Genomic DNA, 20,120 nt, shown 5'->3' on the forward strand with positions numbered 1-20,120 from the left:
AGCACCTGGTGACTTTTTTTGTCCTGTTGGCACTTATATCTTATTGCATCTCATTTCTAATATGTGATTACAAACAGATTCAGATTACAAACAGAACACAAAACAAATTTGTGTTGTCTGTAGGCTTTATGCATCTGGGTGATTTGGCTGTGTCAAAGACAAATAGCAGGTATCTTTGTGGAGTGGTAGACAGTAAAAGGAAGTTAGTGGGCTAAATAGTGTCAGGTATTCCAGTGTTTGTTGATGGGACTCTGTTCTCCCCTCCTGGCTGCCTTCTCACTCATAACTAATACATCAGTATCTCCAGATTAGTTCTGACATGTGGGCAGTTGTGTGTATTGGTTTTGGGTCTCAGAGCGCAATGTTTTCTTAACTGTGGCATTGCCTTTTTTGCTGCAAATTCAAATCAGACTGATTAGAAGTTCTGCCTGGCTGCAGCTCTATGTTTAAGTGGTGGCTCTGAATGCAGAATGTCTCTTAAAGAGGACCGTTGAGCCTTTCTTATGGAAAGCAGGCATAGATGACTCCTGCTCTGGGATCTAAAAACACAAGGACCGTTCAAAAATCTTTGTCATTTTATTTGAAAAAAATGAAGAGAAATGCAATTTTCTTTTAGGTGTCTTATGGAAAACTGCAACTAACAGGAGTTTCTTTCTAGCAGTTTTGGAATGACTCTGGTTAGCAGTCAGGCAAGTGCTGCTGTTCTCAGCCTTGATCAATTGCAAAAGCAGAGCTAGTAAATGGAATGTCATTGCTGTCAGTCCATTCCCACTGAAAACTGAGTGTCTGACAAGTTCAATTCCACAGAATGAAAATCCCGAGCAAGGAGAGAGCAAATAAATGAGGGAGGCATGTTCATCACTTCCCAGCTAAACTGCGTGAAATTCTGCAGCTGAGTATTAGAGCAGGTTGCTGGGGTACCTTTCTGTAGAACACATTCCCACTCCTGTTAGGCACCTTGTGCTGAGCCTGAAGCTGTAATATGAGGTATGCTTGTCGAGGAAGGGGGAAGAAGTAGTTTTGCTCAAAATGGAGTGCATATCCTTTTTCCTATATGTGAATGAAGCCTTGACCTATATTGGAGATATGTGAGTTGTCATGGCAATGCAATACTCCTTCAAAGGAGAAGACATGTTGCATGGGCTGGAACTAAAGCTCCCCGAGCAGTTCTGTGAATCCCATGGCAGATGTGATGCTGGTCCTGTACAGACAAGAGCCCTGCAAGTGAGCCATACTCAGAATGAGATGTCTCATCAAATAGTGGTTGTATTTGCAATCAAAATTTAAACTTCTAAAAAATAATAATAATAGTTTCCCTGTGTTATTTAGGTGGAAATCCTGGAGCAATCAAGTAACATCACAGTTGGTTACTATGTTACACGAGGGAGACTGGTTTTTATACCAGCTGCTGTAATTGAAAGACTAATTGCCTATGGTATTAGCAATGCCACAGCAGACTTAAAGCAACACGTTCTGAGTCTTCAGTCCATTGTGGCCCTGGCAATGCCATGGAAGCCACTTCCTGCGTACCACTTCCAGCTGAAGACAGGTGAGTGATGGCCGGCTTAGGTTGACAGTCGTGTGTTTTGTTAGAGGTCCCATGCAGAGGGGTGATGTTTGTCTGTCCCTGTGCTGTCTTGCTTCCTCCCCGGTCTCCAGTGCTACACCACAACAAGAAACAGCAAGACAGCCTGTGCTTTGATTTCACCTACATGGTGATAATGCCAGCAAGACTGCTGTTAGTTTAGGAGGAGTGCTGCCTTCCGAAATCACTGCCTCAGCTCTGTAAAACAACAATTTCAATTATTAAGAGACTTCTTATATGTTCTTATGTATTTATGTACACATATATTAAATATATATTCCTAGCACAAACAGAATGAGAATCAATATTAGAACTTATTGTATCTTGTAAAAGCCAATGGCTTGCAAGATTTTAGAGTGTAACTTCTGTTTCGGTACACTTACTGCCCAGCTTTGACTAAACATGCAGTGTGCTGGTCTTACCATTTTATGCATCAGTGCCATGCTTAAATGATATAAAATGATCTTGCGTGGCACTATTCACCTGCTTAACTTGTATGCTGACCATGTTGCAGTTGGGCATCACAGAGGCTATGCAACTAAGCATATTTGGTCTTCACAGAAATGCACTGTTACTTTTCCAGAGCTGCAGTTTGTAAGTCAAACAGATAATATACAGTCATGCAGATTTGTTCAGACGATGGAGCAAAGGTTACAGAGAGCATTTCAAGATGCTGAAAGAAAGGTCTGGAACACCAGCAACAACCTAACAGTTCAGGTACAGCATTGCCCGCTTTGCCAGTGCTTGTTGCTGAAGTTTCTGGGTTATTATTTGTTATGCGTGTACTTGTATTTCAATAGAATATATTTCAACTTAATGTCTTTGTCAGTCAGTGTGGCAGTAAGTTTATGCCTTCCTCTGAAATGAGATAGTTTTGTTTATCAGAAGTAAACTTATAAATACAAGATTTATAGAAAGACTGCTGTTTTGAAATTCAAATAGAGATGAAGGATAAGGTAATTTTTCCAGCTTTATATTTTTACTGAATATTCAGGCACCCTTTCTGCCTGCTCCAGTGATTCTTTGCTGTATTTTATTATTATTTTTTACTGAAGTGGAACGAGACTACTCATTATTTCTTCACCTCTTTTTCAGATTTTGAATACCTCCAAAGTCTCTCAAGCTGTCACTCTGTTTTATGTAGTCAACAATCGAAGCACAACTTTAAATGGCACGATTTCCAGCAACCTTCTTAATCAGCTGTCAGCTGAGCTGGTGGGTTTCTATCTAACCTACCCACCTCTCACCATTGCAGAGTGTAAGTATGTGCTTCTCAGCACACACCTGTAGGATCAACCACTACCAAGCTTTCCTATTGCAAAATACCTTCAGCTTGATGCTTGCAGATCATACGTTATTTTGATGATAACTTTGTTGTTTTAAACTTAAGAAAAAGAATGAAGTGGGTGGGAACTTAAAAGTTGTGGGTTTTTTTTTTTTTTTTGGAAGGGGGGAATGAGTCTCTACTTCAGTTGTGTATAGAAGGAAAAAAAAAAAAAAGCCTATGCTGAGTTCCAGGCAAAGTTAAATAGCATATAAAATAAAAATCTCCTCAGTTTGCTATTTCAGAGTAACACAGTCCAACGTGTAAAGTTTATCCTCAGCATAGCCCTTTGCTATGTGGAAGACTGAGCCCTCAGTGCTTCGTCCGGGTGCATGACTCAGTAGCATGCCACCACATTTGTTTAGTGGGTGAGCTCTACCAACATACCTCTTTTCTGAAAGTCGTTGGGTATCTGCTGAGCTTCTTACTCAGTTTATGATGTTGTGTCAATAATTCACTTGCATTTCCCCAGTGTGAAGAATCAGAGGTACAGAGTTAGATGAAGTTGTATCATACAGCCTGCATGGTATATATGATCTCTGACTTTGCTAATTTCTCTAGAAAGAATAAAGAGATGGGACATCTCATAATGTGGATTTTTGTTTAATCTGTTTTGTAAATGCAGTCTGTGTAATTAAGCTTGCTGTAGTGACAGGTTATCCATGTACTGGAAGATACTGGTGCTCACTGGAAGTGAGAGTAAATAAACCTAATAGGTACATTTGTGCATGGTAGTGGTGCTTGGTTAAGTAAGGGCATGTTTCAGCTGATCTCAGCATTAGGTAAAGTGCCTTCATGCGATACTTAATAAATCTGATCTGCTGTGCTCAAATACCCCTAAAGTTCTGGTTAGGCTTCTGGTAGCCATCAAAGTCATTGATAATGCTGTAACATTGCTGGAGTAGTTTGTAACTTTTCATTTTGCAAGCACTAGCCAAACGTGTATTTAGCATCAGAATACTCAACTGAATAGATTGGTAGCTTCAAATAAAATTAATAAGGTCCTCCTTGTTTATTTTATGATTCTGGGAAGAACTAGAACCAGATTACTGAAAAACAAGCACTGGGGAAAGGTGCAAGTTACCTTTTTGGCAAGTATATCTTCTTAACAAAGAGCCCAACCGTAATCATCTCATGCAGGTTTTCATCAGGTACTTGCCCAACGAACAAGTATGTGGTGTATGTGATCCCTCTACAGAGTGAACAGGGTGGGAATTGCAGCTAACTGGTCATGCAAATGTTTGAAAAAGGAATGTACGTTAATCCTAAGACATTACTTATCCACATCAAATATTTGCAACCAGATGGCTAGGTGAAAACACCCAGTGATGAGTTCTGCTGTACCAACAGATGTAGTTTCAATTTAAATCAGACTTTCCACTACTTGGTGCTTTTTGCAAAAGGCAGTGCAGGCATGTGCTTGATAGTCAGCAGCTGTAGAAGACATTTGTCACGTCTCTGCCAGTCCTTGGATGTGATGAACTGACCCAACTGAGTCTTTAGCAAGTGCTCCTTTAACAAGTAATGGCTTATATTTCATTCTGGAGTTCTTGGTTTTATTCCCTGCACAGGAGGGATATAGCAAATGCGTGCTCTTAATGTGTGCATAGAATTTATGGCTTCAGACTGATGGCACGCGTTGTGAAAATGTTTGCATTGACAAGTGTGTTATGCTTATTTGTGTGACAGTGCAGTGGTTTCAGTTTATCAGAGAAATGTTGCTGTCACGTTCAGAGCACAGTTTCCACCTGGACTCTGCAGCTCTTCCAGAGCCCTTGCGGCCTGTCGTGGAAATGGGCAGCTCAGGACATACAATGAAATTTCTTCTTAGAAGCAGTTACTGTTCATGATCAGATATTGTACAGTGTTTACTATTTCAAACCACTGTGGAGTTTAAAAATCAAGGTAACTTATTGGCAGCGTATCAATGTGGGAAGCAGTGATATCTTCTGAAATAAACTCCAAGTAATAATGCTTTCCACCTTGCATAAATCTATTGAGATAAAGCTGGTGTGCATAAAGAATTAGCAGTGTGTTGAGCTTCACAGCCTAGTGCGCTTTTGAGATGCAAAACATAACAAAAAGCACCAAAGTAGCAGACATCAGTTTCTCACAGCTGTAAGCACATGTGGTAGTAATACCTTAAATGCTGCAGTGTGTTGTGGTTTCAGTGTGCCTATAGCCTACTCTGAGCCATTTTCACAGTTTTGTTAATCGTGTTTGTAGTTCATGTGGAACTGTATTCTGGTTAATGGAAGCTGACGTTCGTGTGTTTTAATTAATAGTATTTTATATTTAAATTGTGGTTTGACTTAAGGATTGAATCACAGAATGACCATGGCAAGTTCTCTTACATTCCTGGAGGATTACTCATGTAGAGAAAGTGGCAGAGATGTATATAGCATGGAGATATCATATATCGTCTTTAATCATAGGTAATCGTTGGTTTTACCCACAGAAAGTTCACTAGCAAATATTCTGGCAGCAGAAGATATATTCTGTGTTGTGCAGCAGCACCTTTACAGTTCACATCTCGTGTCCTTTTTCAGATGGAAGAGAAACTGTAATCCTGGAATTTATGTCTCTAGATCTTCTTCCTCAGTTGAGCAGTCATGTAATTATCTTTATGGAAAAGATCAATGCTAGTTTTTGATGTCTGGCTGTGTTGTTCAGGGACATAAAATGTGTGAGGTGTTGAAATATTATGAAATAATTTTGACTTTTGTTTTAAAGCTTTGGAATATCCCAACCTTGATGTCTCAGAGTCAACTAGGGACTACTGGGTGATCACAGGTACTTTTTAATCTTCTTCTGTCTTCCACGTGTTTGGGAGAATAACTTTTAGTACTCAGTTGTAGTAATACATCTACAGTGTCTTTTATACACAGTGATTTTGTATAAAAATAAGTGGCTGCCCACTGAACACTCCTGTTGCATTCAACTGGACAAATGTATCCAAAGTTACTCTTGGACACAACTGTGATTTGTCATCTTGGGCAGAGACCTTCCTTGTGTTCAGCACTTGCTTTGCCATTTTAGCCATTTTGGGTTTAAGTGTTTATAAGAGCAGCTGTTTTCAGAATTAAAACACGTTGTTTTTGTTTTTTTTTTTTTCCTGCAACTTGGATTTAAATCTGAAATCAAAAGAGACTTGCAGACAAAATCCAGGAAGAAAAAAGAGGTGATATGTTAAGCCAAGGGAAGCGTGCTGGAATCTGCTGACCCAGCCTGGGACCTTTTGCATTTTTTCCACCTGAAATTTTAAATGCATAACATATTGTTTATAGAAAAAAAAGGTCGTTTCACTGGTATCAAGTTCCCCTTCAGATATATTTTGACTTAAGAAGTGCTGAGTGAGCAAAAGAGAGAGAGAGAGAGACCCTTCTTCCCAGATACCTTTGAGTCACTAGATCCAGCAGCCTTCTTATCAGTGTGCTTGTAGCTGGAATTGTTTAATACTCAGGGGAGTGAAGGAAAAGGTGCCTGACATGAAATGGCGTAAATTCTGTAATCTCCTTCCAAAATCCAGTGTGACTTGGTGCCTGTTACGTCTACTCGTAATTTTCAGGTTAAAAATAAATTTATGCAGAGATGATCATCCTCTCAAGTGCAGCACCCCCACTGATGATCCATTTTTTGCCTTTGTGCACTTACAGTGGTGGAATACTGTTGGTACTACAATGGAAATAATGTTTTAAAAAAAAAAAAAAGCTCCTCATGATGATCCCAGATGAATTTTTAAATAACACTGAAAAATCATACATATTTATGAACTAAATGAGCATGCTGTATCACTTGTTTGAACTCTGTGTATTTAGTTTAGTGTGCATTTTATTTTATTTTACATTTTATATTCATTAGCATTTAGGAAATGCTTATTCAATGATAAATGCTCCCAAATATAAATATTTTTAAACAATTGTGTGGAGCTCCAGCTTCAGATTTCAAAACTGCTGGGTGGAAAAAGCCTTGCTGTTTGCCTAGCAGGAGCATCTGGCTGTTCCTTTGGTAAGCATAAAGCCAGACAGCTCCCAAACTTCTTCGCTGACCTTTGTGTTGGAGATTATGGATTAGGTGTTTTTCTGAGCCATTTTGGTAAATGAATGGCTTGGACTTTTTTTTTTTTGTAGAAGGTTTAATTTTCTGAAGCATGGTTGGCATTATCTCAGAACAGTGCAGCGAGTGAGACAAAGTGCATCGTGTGTCAGCAGAGAATCCCTGAGAGGACAGAACTCTTGTGGACACTGCCCAGTTGTTTTTCTTCTCAGCGAGTCGGTACATCCCTGTCAAACAGTTCTGCATGTTGTTTAATCTATCTGTGTAAGATGTGCTGATGTGTGATTTTCCCCATTCCCGCAGTTATACAAGGGGTTGATATTGCGTTACTGGGACTGAACAATCAGAGCTTTGCGAGATTAATGGAGCAGCGCTTGGCCCCGCTGTTCATGATGTCCCATCAGCAAGGAAGACGCTTTAAACGTGCCACCACTGTGGGCAGCTACACTGTGCAGGTGATCAGTCCAACATCAGTTGCACCTAAACGTGCTTCATGAAGAGCTTTGTCTGGATGCATGCTGCCTCAATGTGTGGGGAAAGCTCCTGTCTCTTCTCATGAGCACCAAAGGAGCACATGCAATACGCGGGCATTAATAATGGGTTCCTTTTGCTGAGGTCAGCTGTGTTTTCATGCCTCTCATCTCCTAAAAGCTAGCTAATCAGTGCTAATAAATATTTTGTCTTTGGCTGCTGTGAAGACTGATACAATACATGTATTTTAGCATGAAGTCTCCTTCTCAACATAAGGAGTAGTTCTGATTTTTGTTTTCAAGTGTGGAAAAAAGGTGTTTCTCAGTTCTTCTATCATTGGGATAACTCAGTAAGAGTAGAACTTGGCCTTTTTATTGAAAAAATGTGTGTGGCAGTTCTTCTACAAGGTTAGTCATCAAATCATATGTCCACAGATCACATTATCAAGTAGACACCTGAGCCCTGAGTAATTTATTAGTCATCTTACTACTATGTGGCAATATTTACCATTCTTTTGTTTGAAAAGTTCTTATTTTGCTGTCTCAGTAGTTTGGCCAAATGATGCTAGTTGTGAGGGATTCAAAGGGAAATTCTTTTGTGAAATCCATGACAAGATTTTGCTCTTTCCTTTAGCTATGTGTTGTTTTTTCAAGAACTGCTTGTTGAGAGACATAAAAACAAATGACCACTTTCTTTTTTTCCGTATATTTTTTCACTGACAATCTGAAAAAGGAGTATGTTTTTACAGACTGAACGTGTGAACTTCTGCAACGTTTTCCATGAAAATATGATGTATAATAGTTTATTACGTAATAGAGAAGCATCACAAAATTCCTTTCCGCTCTTGTCATTCGAGGTGTTTAGCACTTCCTCTGCTCTCAGGAAAAGAAGAGGTTCAATTTTAAAATTCTGCTGGTGTTTTCCTGAGTAAAACTGAGAAAGCACAGTTCTTATTGCTAGCCCAGGATTAAGAGTAGTGAATGTGGCAGTAAAATGTGAGGGAAATTTTCAGCTGCAATGTGTTAGCAAAGCGTGGTTTTCAACATTGGGGCAGATTTTAAGAATTTCCTCTTTATGGAGGACTGTATTGTCCAAGCATTTGAACCTCTCCTTTTTACTGTATGCCTTTTCTTTGCGTTAGGATTACGCTTAAGGATTTTCATGAAGGCAGTCAGTGCTCACTAATCCTAATAGACTGTAGTGTAGAGGGGATACCCTGCTCCTCTTGTAATATTTGCCTTCAGCTTATGCTTATATCAGATCTGACAGTCTGCATGCACTGCCTTCAGATTACTTCTTGCTGGCTTTGCAATGATATGATACAAATGGGGTTTACTTCTTTCTCTCATTTTCTTATTTTTCTGAAAGATGGTAAAAATCCAACGAATTCCAGGACCCAAGGAGCCAGCTGAACTGACATACTATACTTTATACAATGGGAAACCTTTGTTGGGCACTGCAGCTGCCAAAATTTTGAGTACTGTTGACTCCCAGCGGATGGCCCTGACGCTGGGTTATGTGATTCAAGTTCAAGCTGATCGTAAGAGTCCTTTTCAAGTTTCTCTCTGTTAATCTTTTTTTTTTTTCTTTTTAACAACAATTTACTGTATGAATTGATGCCTTCAACTAATGGAATTTCTCCAATTGTCTGAGGTGTTGGTCCAGGTGAAATTAAACTTATAGTGGGTTTCTGTACTCAATCTCCTAACTGGCTAAATAGCAGATAAAATGGGACTTTCTGGGGCCATTACTTCAGCCATCTCTCTGCCTGAAGGAGCAGTGATACTGAAATAATTACACGTAATGGGGATAGGAAAAGAAGGAGCCACTATAATAAGTAATTGATGTATCATCCATAAACATATGATTGAGTTAGAAGGCTGAAGTATGGTGTCATTTCCAGGGAATGAACTATATACTGTACCTAATCCTGGATTTGATCATCCTCTGTTATTGACTTTTATGGGACTAAAATTGCAGACTTCCATTCCTGCCTCCATAAAGCCTAGTATTTAAAATCTAAACTATTTTGTTTGCAATGAGAATGTTTAGCAGCTTTGTTTTTGCTATAGCAGCTGTAGAGAATGTATAGCAGCTTTACGACTCTGTGGAGTTTTGTTACTTTTATGGATATTTAGGTAATTATGTAGCAGCTGCCACAGATCATTTAACTTTGTACTTGTGTGATCTGATAAGGCAGCCTCATTCATCTATAGATTTTCAGAGAAGTTAAATGTGCATACAGTATTGTAAAGAAAATGTACAGAAGTGAAAATTATGACCTTGGGTAACTGAGATTCCGAAACCAGGATGCTTAAAATGTAGGAGGTAGAACTATCTTCATACTCTATTAAGGAATCAGTTTGTCTCTTTTTAGACACAGTGCTTACAGTCAGCCTTTGTGTTTCAAAGAAAATATTTCATGTGCATTTTGTTTCTACTCATAATTTCTGTTACAGCAGATTGAAAGGTTCTGTACCAAAATGCAATAAGAGAAGATATCTACCCCAAGGAGCTCGTAGTCTGGGCTAGACAGATGAATAATAACAAAAAAAAAAAGAGGAGTTCCTGTTTCATAGATGAGGGACTGAGTTATAGCGAAATGAAAGCTTGCTCCAAAATCCTGTTGAATTTGCGTAAGCAACAGATTGACTTATTGATGGTAACGTTGAAGACAGTAACTGAATTCAGGATTTAAAACCAGGACTCCTAAATGTTAGTCCTATTTGTCACAATGTCATTGTTTCTTCTGCATCCTCCACAGATCATAGTTGTTCAATAATTTTCTGCTCACAGAACAGCTCTCTGCTTAACGTTATTATTTTATGACAAAATTCAGATTCTCCTTCTTTCCCCACAGCCTTTTCATTCCCAAAATGTGTGTTCAGACTCATTAATTTAGAATTACACAAGCTCATTGAGAAGGGAACCTTGAAAGGTTACTTAATCCTGGGGTTCAGCTTGTTTTTTTGCAGTCTGTAGGCATACTCTTACTATCAGGTACATAATGGTGCTATTCCTGCTCAGCCCAGCAAACTGCATTGGCTTTGCAAGAGGGTGCAGAAATGCAAGGAAAATGGGCTCAGCCTTCAAACACACTTTCAGCTGGCTTTCATAACTGCTGCAGAGTCAGAGCATTATGGTGTGCATTCAGTCTGATCCTGAAATACGCTGTGTGCCTCTGACAGCTAATAAGCTCAATGACATTTGAAAGCATTAGTCCCCAAGGAAGTAGAAAAGGCTATTTTACATCGATATGCTCACAATTGCCTATCCATGCCAGCCAACAGTGGCACGGGAAAATAAATAGAGAAAGCATGTGGAAGTCCACAAAATACGTTTCACTGGAGGAAAATGCAGAATCATAAGGAGATTATCTGGTGTTTTTCAAGGAAGAAATGTAATGGTAATGGGTTTATGTAACAGGAGGTTCTCTTACGTGAGTCCGAGTTGGAGCATGCATACTAAAATACTTTATTCTGGTGAAATGGAATCTAAAAGCATTTAAATGCTACTCCATTTCTGAAATGTATCCTTTTCCTCGTCTCATTATTAATATAGCTGCAAATAGTTTTTCCATCCTTACCAATTCTCTTTCAGAAATGATGGATTAATTTTGATCTTAACTATGACAAAATATTCCTAGAGCACAAGAGAAGCATTTTGTTATTGCCCTGCTGGTGTCAGTAATGACTGTTAGCATGCTTAGCTTTGTTGTCTTTGAAAAAGCTGAGCTGATTTACTCTGGTACAGCCGTTAAGACTGTGCTACCAGGCATGAGCTCTGTGCATTACATTCAGCACATACTATCTTTCTATAAGTTGGTTATGTTTTGAAAAGTAGAGGATGTATTACTTAAATCTCTTCTTTACAAAAAATAATTTATTCTGTAAATGAATATTTCAGTGATATCTAATGTCATCTAGCATGGCTTGGGAGCTGATGGCAGCTTTTGCTGCCACGTATGCGAATTGAACAGTGTTGCTGATTCTTTTATTTTTACTCAAGAAATATAAAGGCATAAATGGGTACTAGCAATCCTTTTATACTAATCAGTATGTGGAGGCAGCTGAAGGCGCTTTTGGAAGCAATTTGTGTCTTTAATTTACACAGTGAAACTTACCAATGTTGGCTTTCAATTTTCTGTAGCTGTGGTGAAGAACCCACCGAACAACCTGTGGATCATTGCAGCGGTGCTGGCTCCCATTGCAGTGGTTACAGTCATCATCATTATCATTACAGCAGTTCTGTGCAGAAAAAACAAGAATGACTTCAAACCGGATACCATGATGAACCTGCCTCAAAGAGCTAAAGTGAGTGACTGATCTGCAAATCCAAGACGTCTCCATGCTTTCTGAAGTTTTTACTCTGTTTCTCTGCTGGGTGTAATTGATGGATCCTTTGGTTTCTTGAAGCAACAGACAGGAGAATTATTGTGATTTCTGCTTTGCTGAGAATTGTAGATTGGGGGGAGAGCTGAAGGAAGGCGTGATGCATATGACAGGTCCTTTCTCTTCGTCTTAGCACAGCTGCAGATGGGTACAGCTGGTGTCAGCTGTATCAAAAATGATGCATAAAATACATTTTCATTTCATTCCCAATATGCCTATCTATTTATTTGATATTACCAAAGTAGCATTAAGACTAGATCTGGAAAACTGAAACAAGTAATATTCAAACACACACGAAAAACTAATATCACTGCAATGTCGCATGATGTCCTGCTCAAATGTCTAAAATATGGATGATGATTGATTGAGGCTCCTGTGAATATTATGCACAACTTAATTCCTATATGTAATCTCAGGTCCTAGCTGGAGTACAAGGGAGACTAATTTGTACTTTGTTTTGAACTGTTATCATTATGGGATATGTTACAGCTGAGTGAAGTTACTATTTAAGAAGATTGCTGGTTGGAGTTGCGACAGAAAATGAACTTATTGTAATATTCCACAGTTATCGTTCCAAAAAGAAAAAGAGTTTGCAATTTTGACTTTTCTCCAGGAAAACTGATGTAATAAGGCTATGATGTAGGTGATCGAGTGGAAACCTATTCCCTTGGTCTGTGTTTGCTGACCAGCAGTCAGTGTGGTCAAAAAGGAGTTGGATCTGCAGAACAAAACAATTGGTGCTGAGCTGCCAGCATCCACCCAACACTCATTTCAAATGATTTTATTGCACATTTGCTCACGTTTGCGACTTCAGTGCAATGCCTGCTTTTCCTATTTTTCTTTCATCTTAAAGAAGGTTCGTGAGCCCTGAAATTGTGGTATGATGTGAATCAAAGTATGGTCAGTGAAGGTAACTTGGAGACTTACTTCAAAGGTGCACTCCTGATCCGAACTACAGTGCTAGTATAGAAGCTTCTTCAGTTTGTTTTTGGTATATTTTGACAATCAAGGAAATAAATGTAATTTAGTTTGTTAATAGAAAGCTAATTTGAAAAAAATGAAAGCTAAATTGATGTGTGCTTAGTTTCACAAAGATGTTCTTTCATAAAGGTTCAGACAGATCTAGCCTGGAGTATACGCTGCTGTATTGACCATCAAGTATAAATCCAGCAATAGGATGGAAATGGACTGCTTTTGTCTTTCCTAATTACAGCATCTTCACTTAAAATAGGACTAGGGAATGTATTTTAGGAAGATAATGTTATAAGATCATTTTGAAAAGAACGGTTTTGTTTTTATTGTTTATTCCAGCATTAGTGAGCTCAGGAATAACAATAACTGCCTGAACTATAACTGCTGCATTCCCTGCGGTTTGGCAATACAAGTAGCTGATGATGTCACATCTACATCACATTTTAAATGAATATGTAGGAATAAATTCTTTACTGTGAGGGTGGTGAGACACTGGAACAGGTTGCTGAGAGAGGATGTGGATGCTCGCTACCTGGAGGCACTGAAGACCAGGCTGGATGGGGCTGTGAGCAACCTACAGGGAAGGGTCCTTGCCTACAGCAGAAGGTTGGAACTACATGACCTTAAAGGTCCCTTCCAACCGAAACCATTCAATGATTCTATGGAATATTTCATTGCTTAGAAAAGTACCTGAGACTGCTTGATTAATGCTGCATCTGAGCTGCAAGTGTGGTCGCAGCAGAGTGATTTTTAATTTAAGGAACAGCTTTAATATATTGTTTGTGCAACCCTGAGGTTTGCTTTCTATATCACTAGAATGTTTTTGATACCTCTTGGATATGAGGAGAATCTCATGGGATGCTTACAGCCTTGGGTTTCAGCCGCTGTTTTTGAGCGGTGCTCCCTTGTGCCAGGGGAGCTGGCAGAGCAGAGCAGCCTGTTCATCACTGCAGTCCTCCTGCTGCTGCAAGCAGAGAGGTGCTGCAGTTCTTCACTGAGCAGAGCTGCCTGCCACAGCCCTTGGGGACTCACTCGTCCCATGTCAGCGGGTAGGATGCCTGAGCACAGTATGGAGGGGAAATGAAATGCCCAGCTTAAATATCCTTCTGCAGAGTGGGGTACGATGTAACAGCAGGATTGCTGCCTCTGCCTGGTAATTTAGGAATGACTTTGTTGTTCTCACAGGCTGACAGCTAAATAAGTAGGGTTTTAAAAATGACCTTTCTTGTACCGTGTATTTTATAGTATCTTATGAATTGTGTTGTTGCCATTCTGAGTTGGCTGAGGAGCCAGTGACATCCGGACTAAGTTGCAGGGAAGTAGCACTGTTACCTTTTTCTTCCCCAGTTTTTCATTTTTCACAGCTTTCCAGTTGTAAAATTAAAAAAAAAAAGTAAAATAGGTGAAATTCTAAATTGAACTTAATGTTCTTGAAATGCTGCTTTTGTTTTGAGATGCTTGTTTTTATTTTGAGGTTTTGGGCAGATGCTAGATTTTAGCTCTCGCTTCTGAATTCACAGCATGCTTTTTTTTTTTTTTTTAAGACTGTAATCTGAAATCATTCCTTTCTTTTAGTGCATGCCAGTATAAGCTTGAATGTAAACAGAGATAAGATCTGCAGTCTATGACCCACCAGAAAAAAAAAAGTGTAGGCCATGAGAAAACAGCCACTATCAATTTGGTAAAGGGCATGGAAAAAAGAAACAATGGAAAAAACAAACACTGCCTGTGTTTGTGGATATACATGCAGAAGGAGGGGATAACCATCCTTTCTTCTCTTTGTTCCCTTTTTTTGTTCTTTATTTAAATATCAGCGTCTTTCATAATCATTACAAGGAAAAATGTCCCAGTAACATTTTTCCACGTTCGTTTTACCCTTTCCCAGGCAATGCAATTTAATCATCTAATCATGTCTTCTAAATCGATATTCAAATCCCCCTCAGTCGGTCTCTCTGAGTTCTGTGGCCATATTGGACACGTATCCTTGCTGTGCTTTAGCAATGCCTGATGGTGATTCAGTCTTGCCAGTTCCCTTCAGGGGTGGTAAAGCCATCTGTTCCTGTGGACTTTCTCAGAGCAGGGTTCCAAGATCAAATTTTATTTAACGCAATATGTCCGCTGTTGAGGATGGCTTTTTCAGCTCTTCCTTGATGCTGTTTGTTACCAGACGTGGTGGTGAGTAGAATTTAGATTAAATAATCTTTACTTTGTTCCTTTGGCACATACAAGCTGGGACTCTGTAGGATCCTGTAAAAACACTGGTATTCTGTCTCTTCTGTTGTTTGTTTTTAAGTAAGATATGAATTATAGGCTGTATCTAATATTCTTTGACCACTGTGGAGAAATACCTGATTTAATCATACTTACTTTTTTCATGCCTATTTTTGCAGAAGAACTGGGGTAGTTTTGACTGATGGTTAATACAGATACTAAGGCTGAAAAGCATTTTATTGATTGAAAGTATTACTGTCTGGGATGGGGTGCAGTAGTTCACCCTAATAGTCTTTGCAAAGATACTACTTCCTTTTCTCATTCTTTTCTTCCCTTGGTAGCTAGTGGCTGCTTTTATGGACCCTTGCCTTCAGAAGAGGGCAAGCAGAAGACTGTCAGGGATGGTAGCATCATGACTGCCATGGGGTAGTGATGGTGAATTGGCTTTCCTCTGGTAAGCTGCAAGATCTATCGTGCCAGTGTATGGAGACGTCTGCTCCCCAGACCAGAGTTAGCCCAATTAGTATCTCCTTCATACACTGGAGCTGTTTATCAGATTAATTCTGAAGTATTTGAACACATCAGAAATCATGAGCCTTGGAGCAGACGACACAGAAAGCAGGAGACTCATCCCATAAACAAAAACTTTTTTTTTTAAGGACGCAACTTTTCATTCTCAGACTGAAATTGCCTGTGAAATTTATATGTATTTTTAGAGATAGCCCAGATTCAGGAAGTGACAGAACAAGGGAAACTTTTTTTTTTTTTTTTTAAGAGCTCATTCTTTTTTCTGTGCACAAATCAGCAGATATTTTATCAGCCTGACTTTCTTCTGGAGTGAAAATGCTCAGTAGCAGCTGGACAGGATCCTGAGAGGGACCACTTGGTTTTAAATGGGTAATTTTGATGTGTTCTCCAAAGTAAGCTTGAGGGTTAAAATCAGCCTTACCTATCTTTGGGATTGTTTTTTGATGGTTTTTTAGCATTCTGCAAATAGTCTTTGTACTTCAGAAAGAATGCACATTTATGGGACAAATTAACTCAGTTAAATGCAGCAAGAACATTTTGCATGTTACATATTTGTCCCAGAATTGGCCAGAAATATCTGAGCGGTTCTTGTCTTCCTGATAGGAATACATTTTTGAAAGTTAAGTTTTGCTTGAATTATTTAATTTCTCTGTTGGGAAAATCCACCTTTCAGTGGCTGCTTTGCCCTGAATGTGTTGTCATTTCTGCTTTTTGCTTGCAGAGGCAGCAAGGAAAGCACAGCCATGGCTTCAGGCTGGGCACACAGCTCTTGGCTGCCAGGGCTGCAAGCCTCTTGCAAATGCCACTTTCCAAGAGAAACAAGTAAAATCAATGAGAACCTTCCCAGTAGGCAACTTGAAAGCCAAAGGGAATGTGATTTCATTATTCTGAGAAGAATAAATTGGGGGGCGGGGGATAGAATTTTGCCCATGAAACTTTCATTTGTGGGTTTTTTTTTTTTTCCTTTTTTCATCTGGAATAAATTACTTCTGCCTCCTTTGGAAACAAGAGTTTTTTTTTTATGGAAGAAGTTTTGCTTTCTGTATGGCCTTGCTTTTCTCCCTTTTCATGTTTTCTGTTTTTTTTTATATTCACTTTTGCATTGTCTGTCAAAGGAATTTCTGAGGGTGTTCAGACAGGGAAAGAAAGGTTAGCCAAGTTCGATACTAATCATGTTTTAAGTATGTGTAATGGAGATCTTATCAGAAAAATTGTGTTGTTGGACATTTGTATTGCAATCTACACATTTTTACCTCTAGCTTATTTAATTCAAGAAGTGAAGGAGTAGTGGAAAATTGTATATTCAAGTGGAAATTTTGTTTTTAACATATGACACACTCTGGAAACTTTTTTTTCTCCCACTTGTTTTTGCAGCCAGTACAAGGCTTTGACTATGCCAAGCAACATCTAGGTCAGCAGGGGGCCGAAGATGAAGTTTTACCAGTAACTCAGGAGACTGTCGTACTTCCACTTCCAGTCAGAGATGCTCCTGCCTCCCAGGAGAGAGAAATCACTCAGGATGGGAGCACCATTAAAACAGCCCAATCCAATGAAACAAGGAAAAGGTATGGAGTTGTGCATTTTTGAAGGGTGAATGGGGTATGTGTTGCATGGCTTAGGGAAAATTGAAGGGTTTGGTACCCATGCACCATGTGTGGCAGATGATTCCTCCGTGATATATACTTGGCATAACATTAGTCTGTACTGGATGTGTAAGTTTGCTGCAAAATGAAAGGTAAGCCAAAGTGAAGAGTCTTCACAGATTGTACATGAGTAGAGGAGTTAAATGAGAAGTGCCTGTCTTGTGCTTGCTGGCCTTGTGCAAGAGGAAAACCTAAAATAAACACTGACTCTGGAGGATGAACACCAGTCATTCTTCAAATAAAGCAAAAGACAAGATTTCTGTGACTGTAAATTGCTTTAGCACTGCTGGCAGACTGCATCAGTCCATCAGTTGGAGAGCAAATACTGAGCATCCATGGATTTACATCATCAAAGCAGGATCTCTGGATTCAGAGTATCTGTAGCAGGACTGAACTTTGGAGTGTGTAAGAACAGACTAGGTGACATCAGTTTCTAAAGTTTCTCAGGTTTACAGTCTTTTCAAAGTAAGTCTTCAGGGTTGAATGCATGTTAGAAGCTCTCCCTCCAGGAACCCAACTAGTCCTTGCTCTACTCCACTGTGTGCTCAATGGTACCTCTGCCTGAACTTTGAAGTCTTCCTTTATGGTGGAATCCTCAAGAATCTGTTCTTCGCTGCCTTTCCCAGTAGGAACTTTTATGTAAGGTCTACCCTGTACCATCCTCAGTGAAACTGAATGAAAGATCACCATTATACTGGCTGCTGTGCTATCACAGATAAACCTTTGCAGAAAATTTTCTTTAAAATGTTTGTTCAACTTCTCCAGAGCCATTCTGACACAGGTGAACCTGCCCTATTGCTTAATAGTCTTAAAAAAAAAAAAGTGATTAAGAACCTTAACTCAGTCCTTGGAATGGGTATAGAAATCCCCCCCTTTACTTAATCTGCCTGTTTTTTAAGCAAATGTGGATTAGCAATCTTGACTCAGGAATTCACTAGGAAAGTTGCTCTCTTTAAAGAAGCGTACAAAAACCTGTGATGCTTCTGTGTGCCGTTCTTAGCAATGGTTCTTCAGAGTTACTGCTACCTCCTTCTCAGTGATTACTTGAGTAAGTGAGAACATGTAGAATGGCAATCTCTTTTCATTCTTGAATTGTGTCTGGGGGTGGAACTTAATGATTTCTTAAGATGAAGAAATATTTCTTGACCTTTATGTATTTGCTCTTTCATCCTGGTTACTTTGCAGTCTGGAAAGGTCAATTTAAATCAAACTGCCGTGAAGTGGCTGGTAACTGATCAGAATATCTTCTGGTGTTATCACGAAGGAAGCTTCACAGATAATAAGTACAATGATTGCTTTAAAAAGATGAATATTTACCTTAGTGGGAGCAGAAATAATTGTGCAAGCTATCTATACTTGTTTCTTTTCCTTGTTCCCAAGTAGATCAGCTTTTCTTCAGCTATTGATCTGTCCCTGGAATAATTTATATACTGGGACTCTTCATTAGCGGGGGCAGGGAGATATACAGGGGAGAAATTCTTTTCAAGAATGTTTATCCTCAGTAGAACTTCAAGAAAATCCTCAAGCTGAGCTGATGTAGAGTGTGTGCTGAGTTCTCCTGAAGTCCTGGAGCTGGGGAGAGCTGGTGTCAAACGTCTTTCTGCTCAGGCTGTCCTCAAAAGAGAGCCCCCAGGAATTAGTTCCTCATACTTGTCCCATCCCATTCTGATTACAGTAAATGCTCTTACATGGATAGGGCAGTCAGAAGAAGAGGTAAATGAATGTTTCATACTGGCAGTATAGCATGGCAGTAATGGGTTGATCTTTATGGTATCTTTGTTTTGGTACCTTTTTCTGGGTATAAAGCTATTTTGACAGCAGTAGAATTGTTTGGATTTCTCTCTCTAAACGTAAGTCCTTGTGACTAGTTTTTTCCTTAGATGCAACCTGTTTAAATTCTCCTTTTACCAGCCGTGATGATCTGAAGTGTTTAACTGTAGGTAGGTGCATATGTAACTATGCAGGTCTCATAGATGGCAAGTTTCACCTCTAGGAACAATTTGACACCATGCATCAATTTGGAATAGCACCAAAGATGATATTTTCTACCTTGGCCTGTGTTTCTTGAGTTGTGCATTAAGACTGAGTCATCTGCCCACCCCCAAAAGAAGAGTACTTCAGCTGAGAGCTTGATCCTGAGCACCCAGAGCAGAGGTACACTGCGTGTTCTCAGGGTTGCTCTTTGCTGAGAGCCAGCACTGATGGAGGCTGCTGTGCCCTCCCTCCTCAGCCTGTCTGGGGCAGTTTTAGTGCAAGGAGATGCAATGCCTGCAAACAAAAGAACATTTTCTTAGGAGTTTCAGCAGATAATGGAGCTGGTTAAACTGTGCTCAGTGCAAAGAGGTAAAAAGGAGATAAGGGAATTAGCGGATTTTGCATTGTGGCTGAGAAAATAGTTGTGTGCTGATGCAAGCGAAGTAATGAAGAAATTATTTTAGCTGCATTTATAACAGCAAGAGTCTTGTTCGTTTTAGCTGTATAATGACACAGAATTAATGACAAGGATTTCTGTCCGCTGCAATGCCACTTCTGTCATTGTGAGGGTTGTGCATGAGAGGTGCCTGCTTTTGGTGTGGCTTAAGATGCCTATCAGCCCTGAACTAATTGAGGAGCAGTGCTCTCCTGCCATCAGTCTGTTCCTGTTTTTCCTGTGTTTGTGCATGCTATTTATATTCAACACCGTTCTGGTACAAAATCAGACCTGAAAACTCAGCGGTGCAAACTGTGTAGATGAAATAACCTTGAAACGAGGTTTGTGAAAAACTTACAGCCTCTCTTGTTGCTATGGTTACTTGCAGTCGGTCCCCGAGCCAGAACGGCTCCATCATCAGCAACGAGTCGGGAAAGCCCAGCTCCAGCCGGAGCTCCCCGCAGAAAGTCGTGGCACCGCAGAAAGTGACAAAAGACGAAGGCAGGAAAAGAAACGGTGAGAAGTGTTT

At 39.6% G+C, this 20,120-nt stretch overlaps 1 protein-coding gene across 1 annotated transcript in view; it reads left to right on the forward strand.

Annotated features, from left to right (window-relative positions):
• Nucleotides 1-20,120, forward strand: part of KIAA1549L (KIAA1549 like) — a 98,210-nt gene that overhangs the window by 44,237 nt on the left and 33,853 nt on the right. The window contains exons 6-14 of the mRNA XM_042882640.1: nt 1,330-1,549; nt 2,169-2,302; nt 2,681-2,843; nt 5,643-5,702; nt 7,269-7,420; nt 8,805-8,976; nt 11,586-11,749; nt 16,913-17,103; nt 19,980-20,107. Coding sequence (XP_042738574.1) covers nt 1,330-1,549; nt 2,169-2,302; nt 2,681-2,843; nt 5,643-5,702; nt 7,269-7,420; nt 8,805-8,976; nt 11,586-11,749; nt 16,913-17,103; nt 19,980-20,107 — 1,384 coding nt within the window. The remainder of the gene's footprint in view (nt 1-1,329; nt 1,550-2,168; nt 2,303-2,680; nt 2,844-5,642; nt 5,703-7,268; nt 7,421-8,804; nt 8,977-11,585; nt 11,750-16,912; nt 17,104-19,979; nt 20,108-20,120) is intronic.

The sequence above is a fragment of the Lagopus leucura genome, unplaced genomic scaffold (genome assembly GCF_019238085.1).
Source record: "Lagopus leucura isolate 7727_CA_CO unplaced genomic scaffold, USGS_WTPT01 Super-Scaffold_100035, whole genome shotgun sequence".
NCBI classification, from domain to species: domain Eukaryota; kingdom Metazoa; phylum Chordata; class Aves; order Galliformes; family Phasianidae; genus Lagopus; species Lagopus leucura.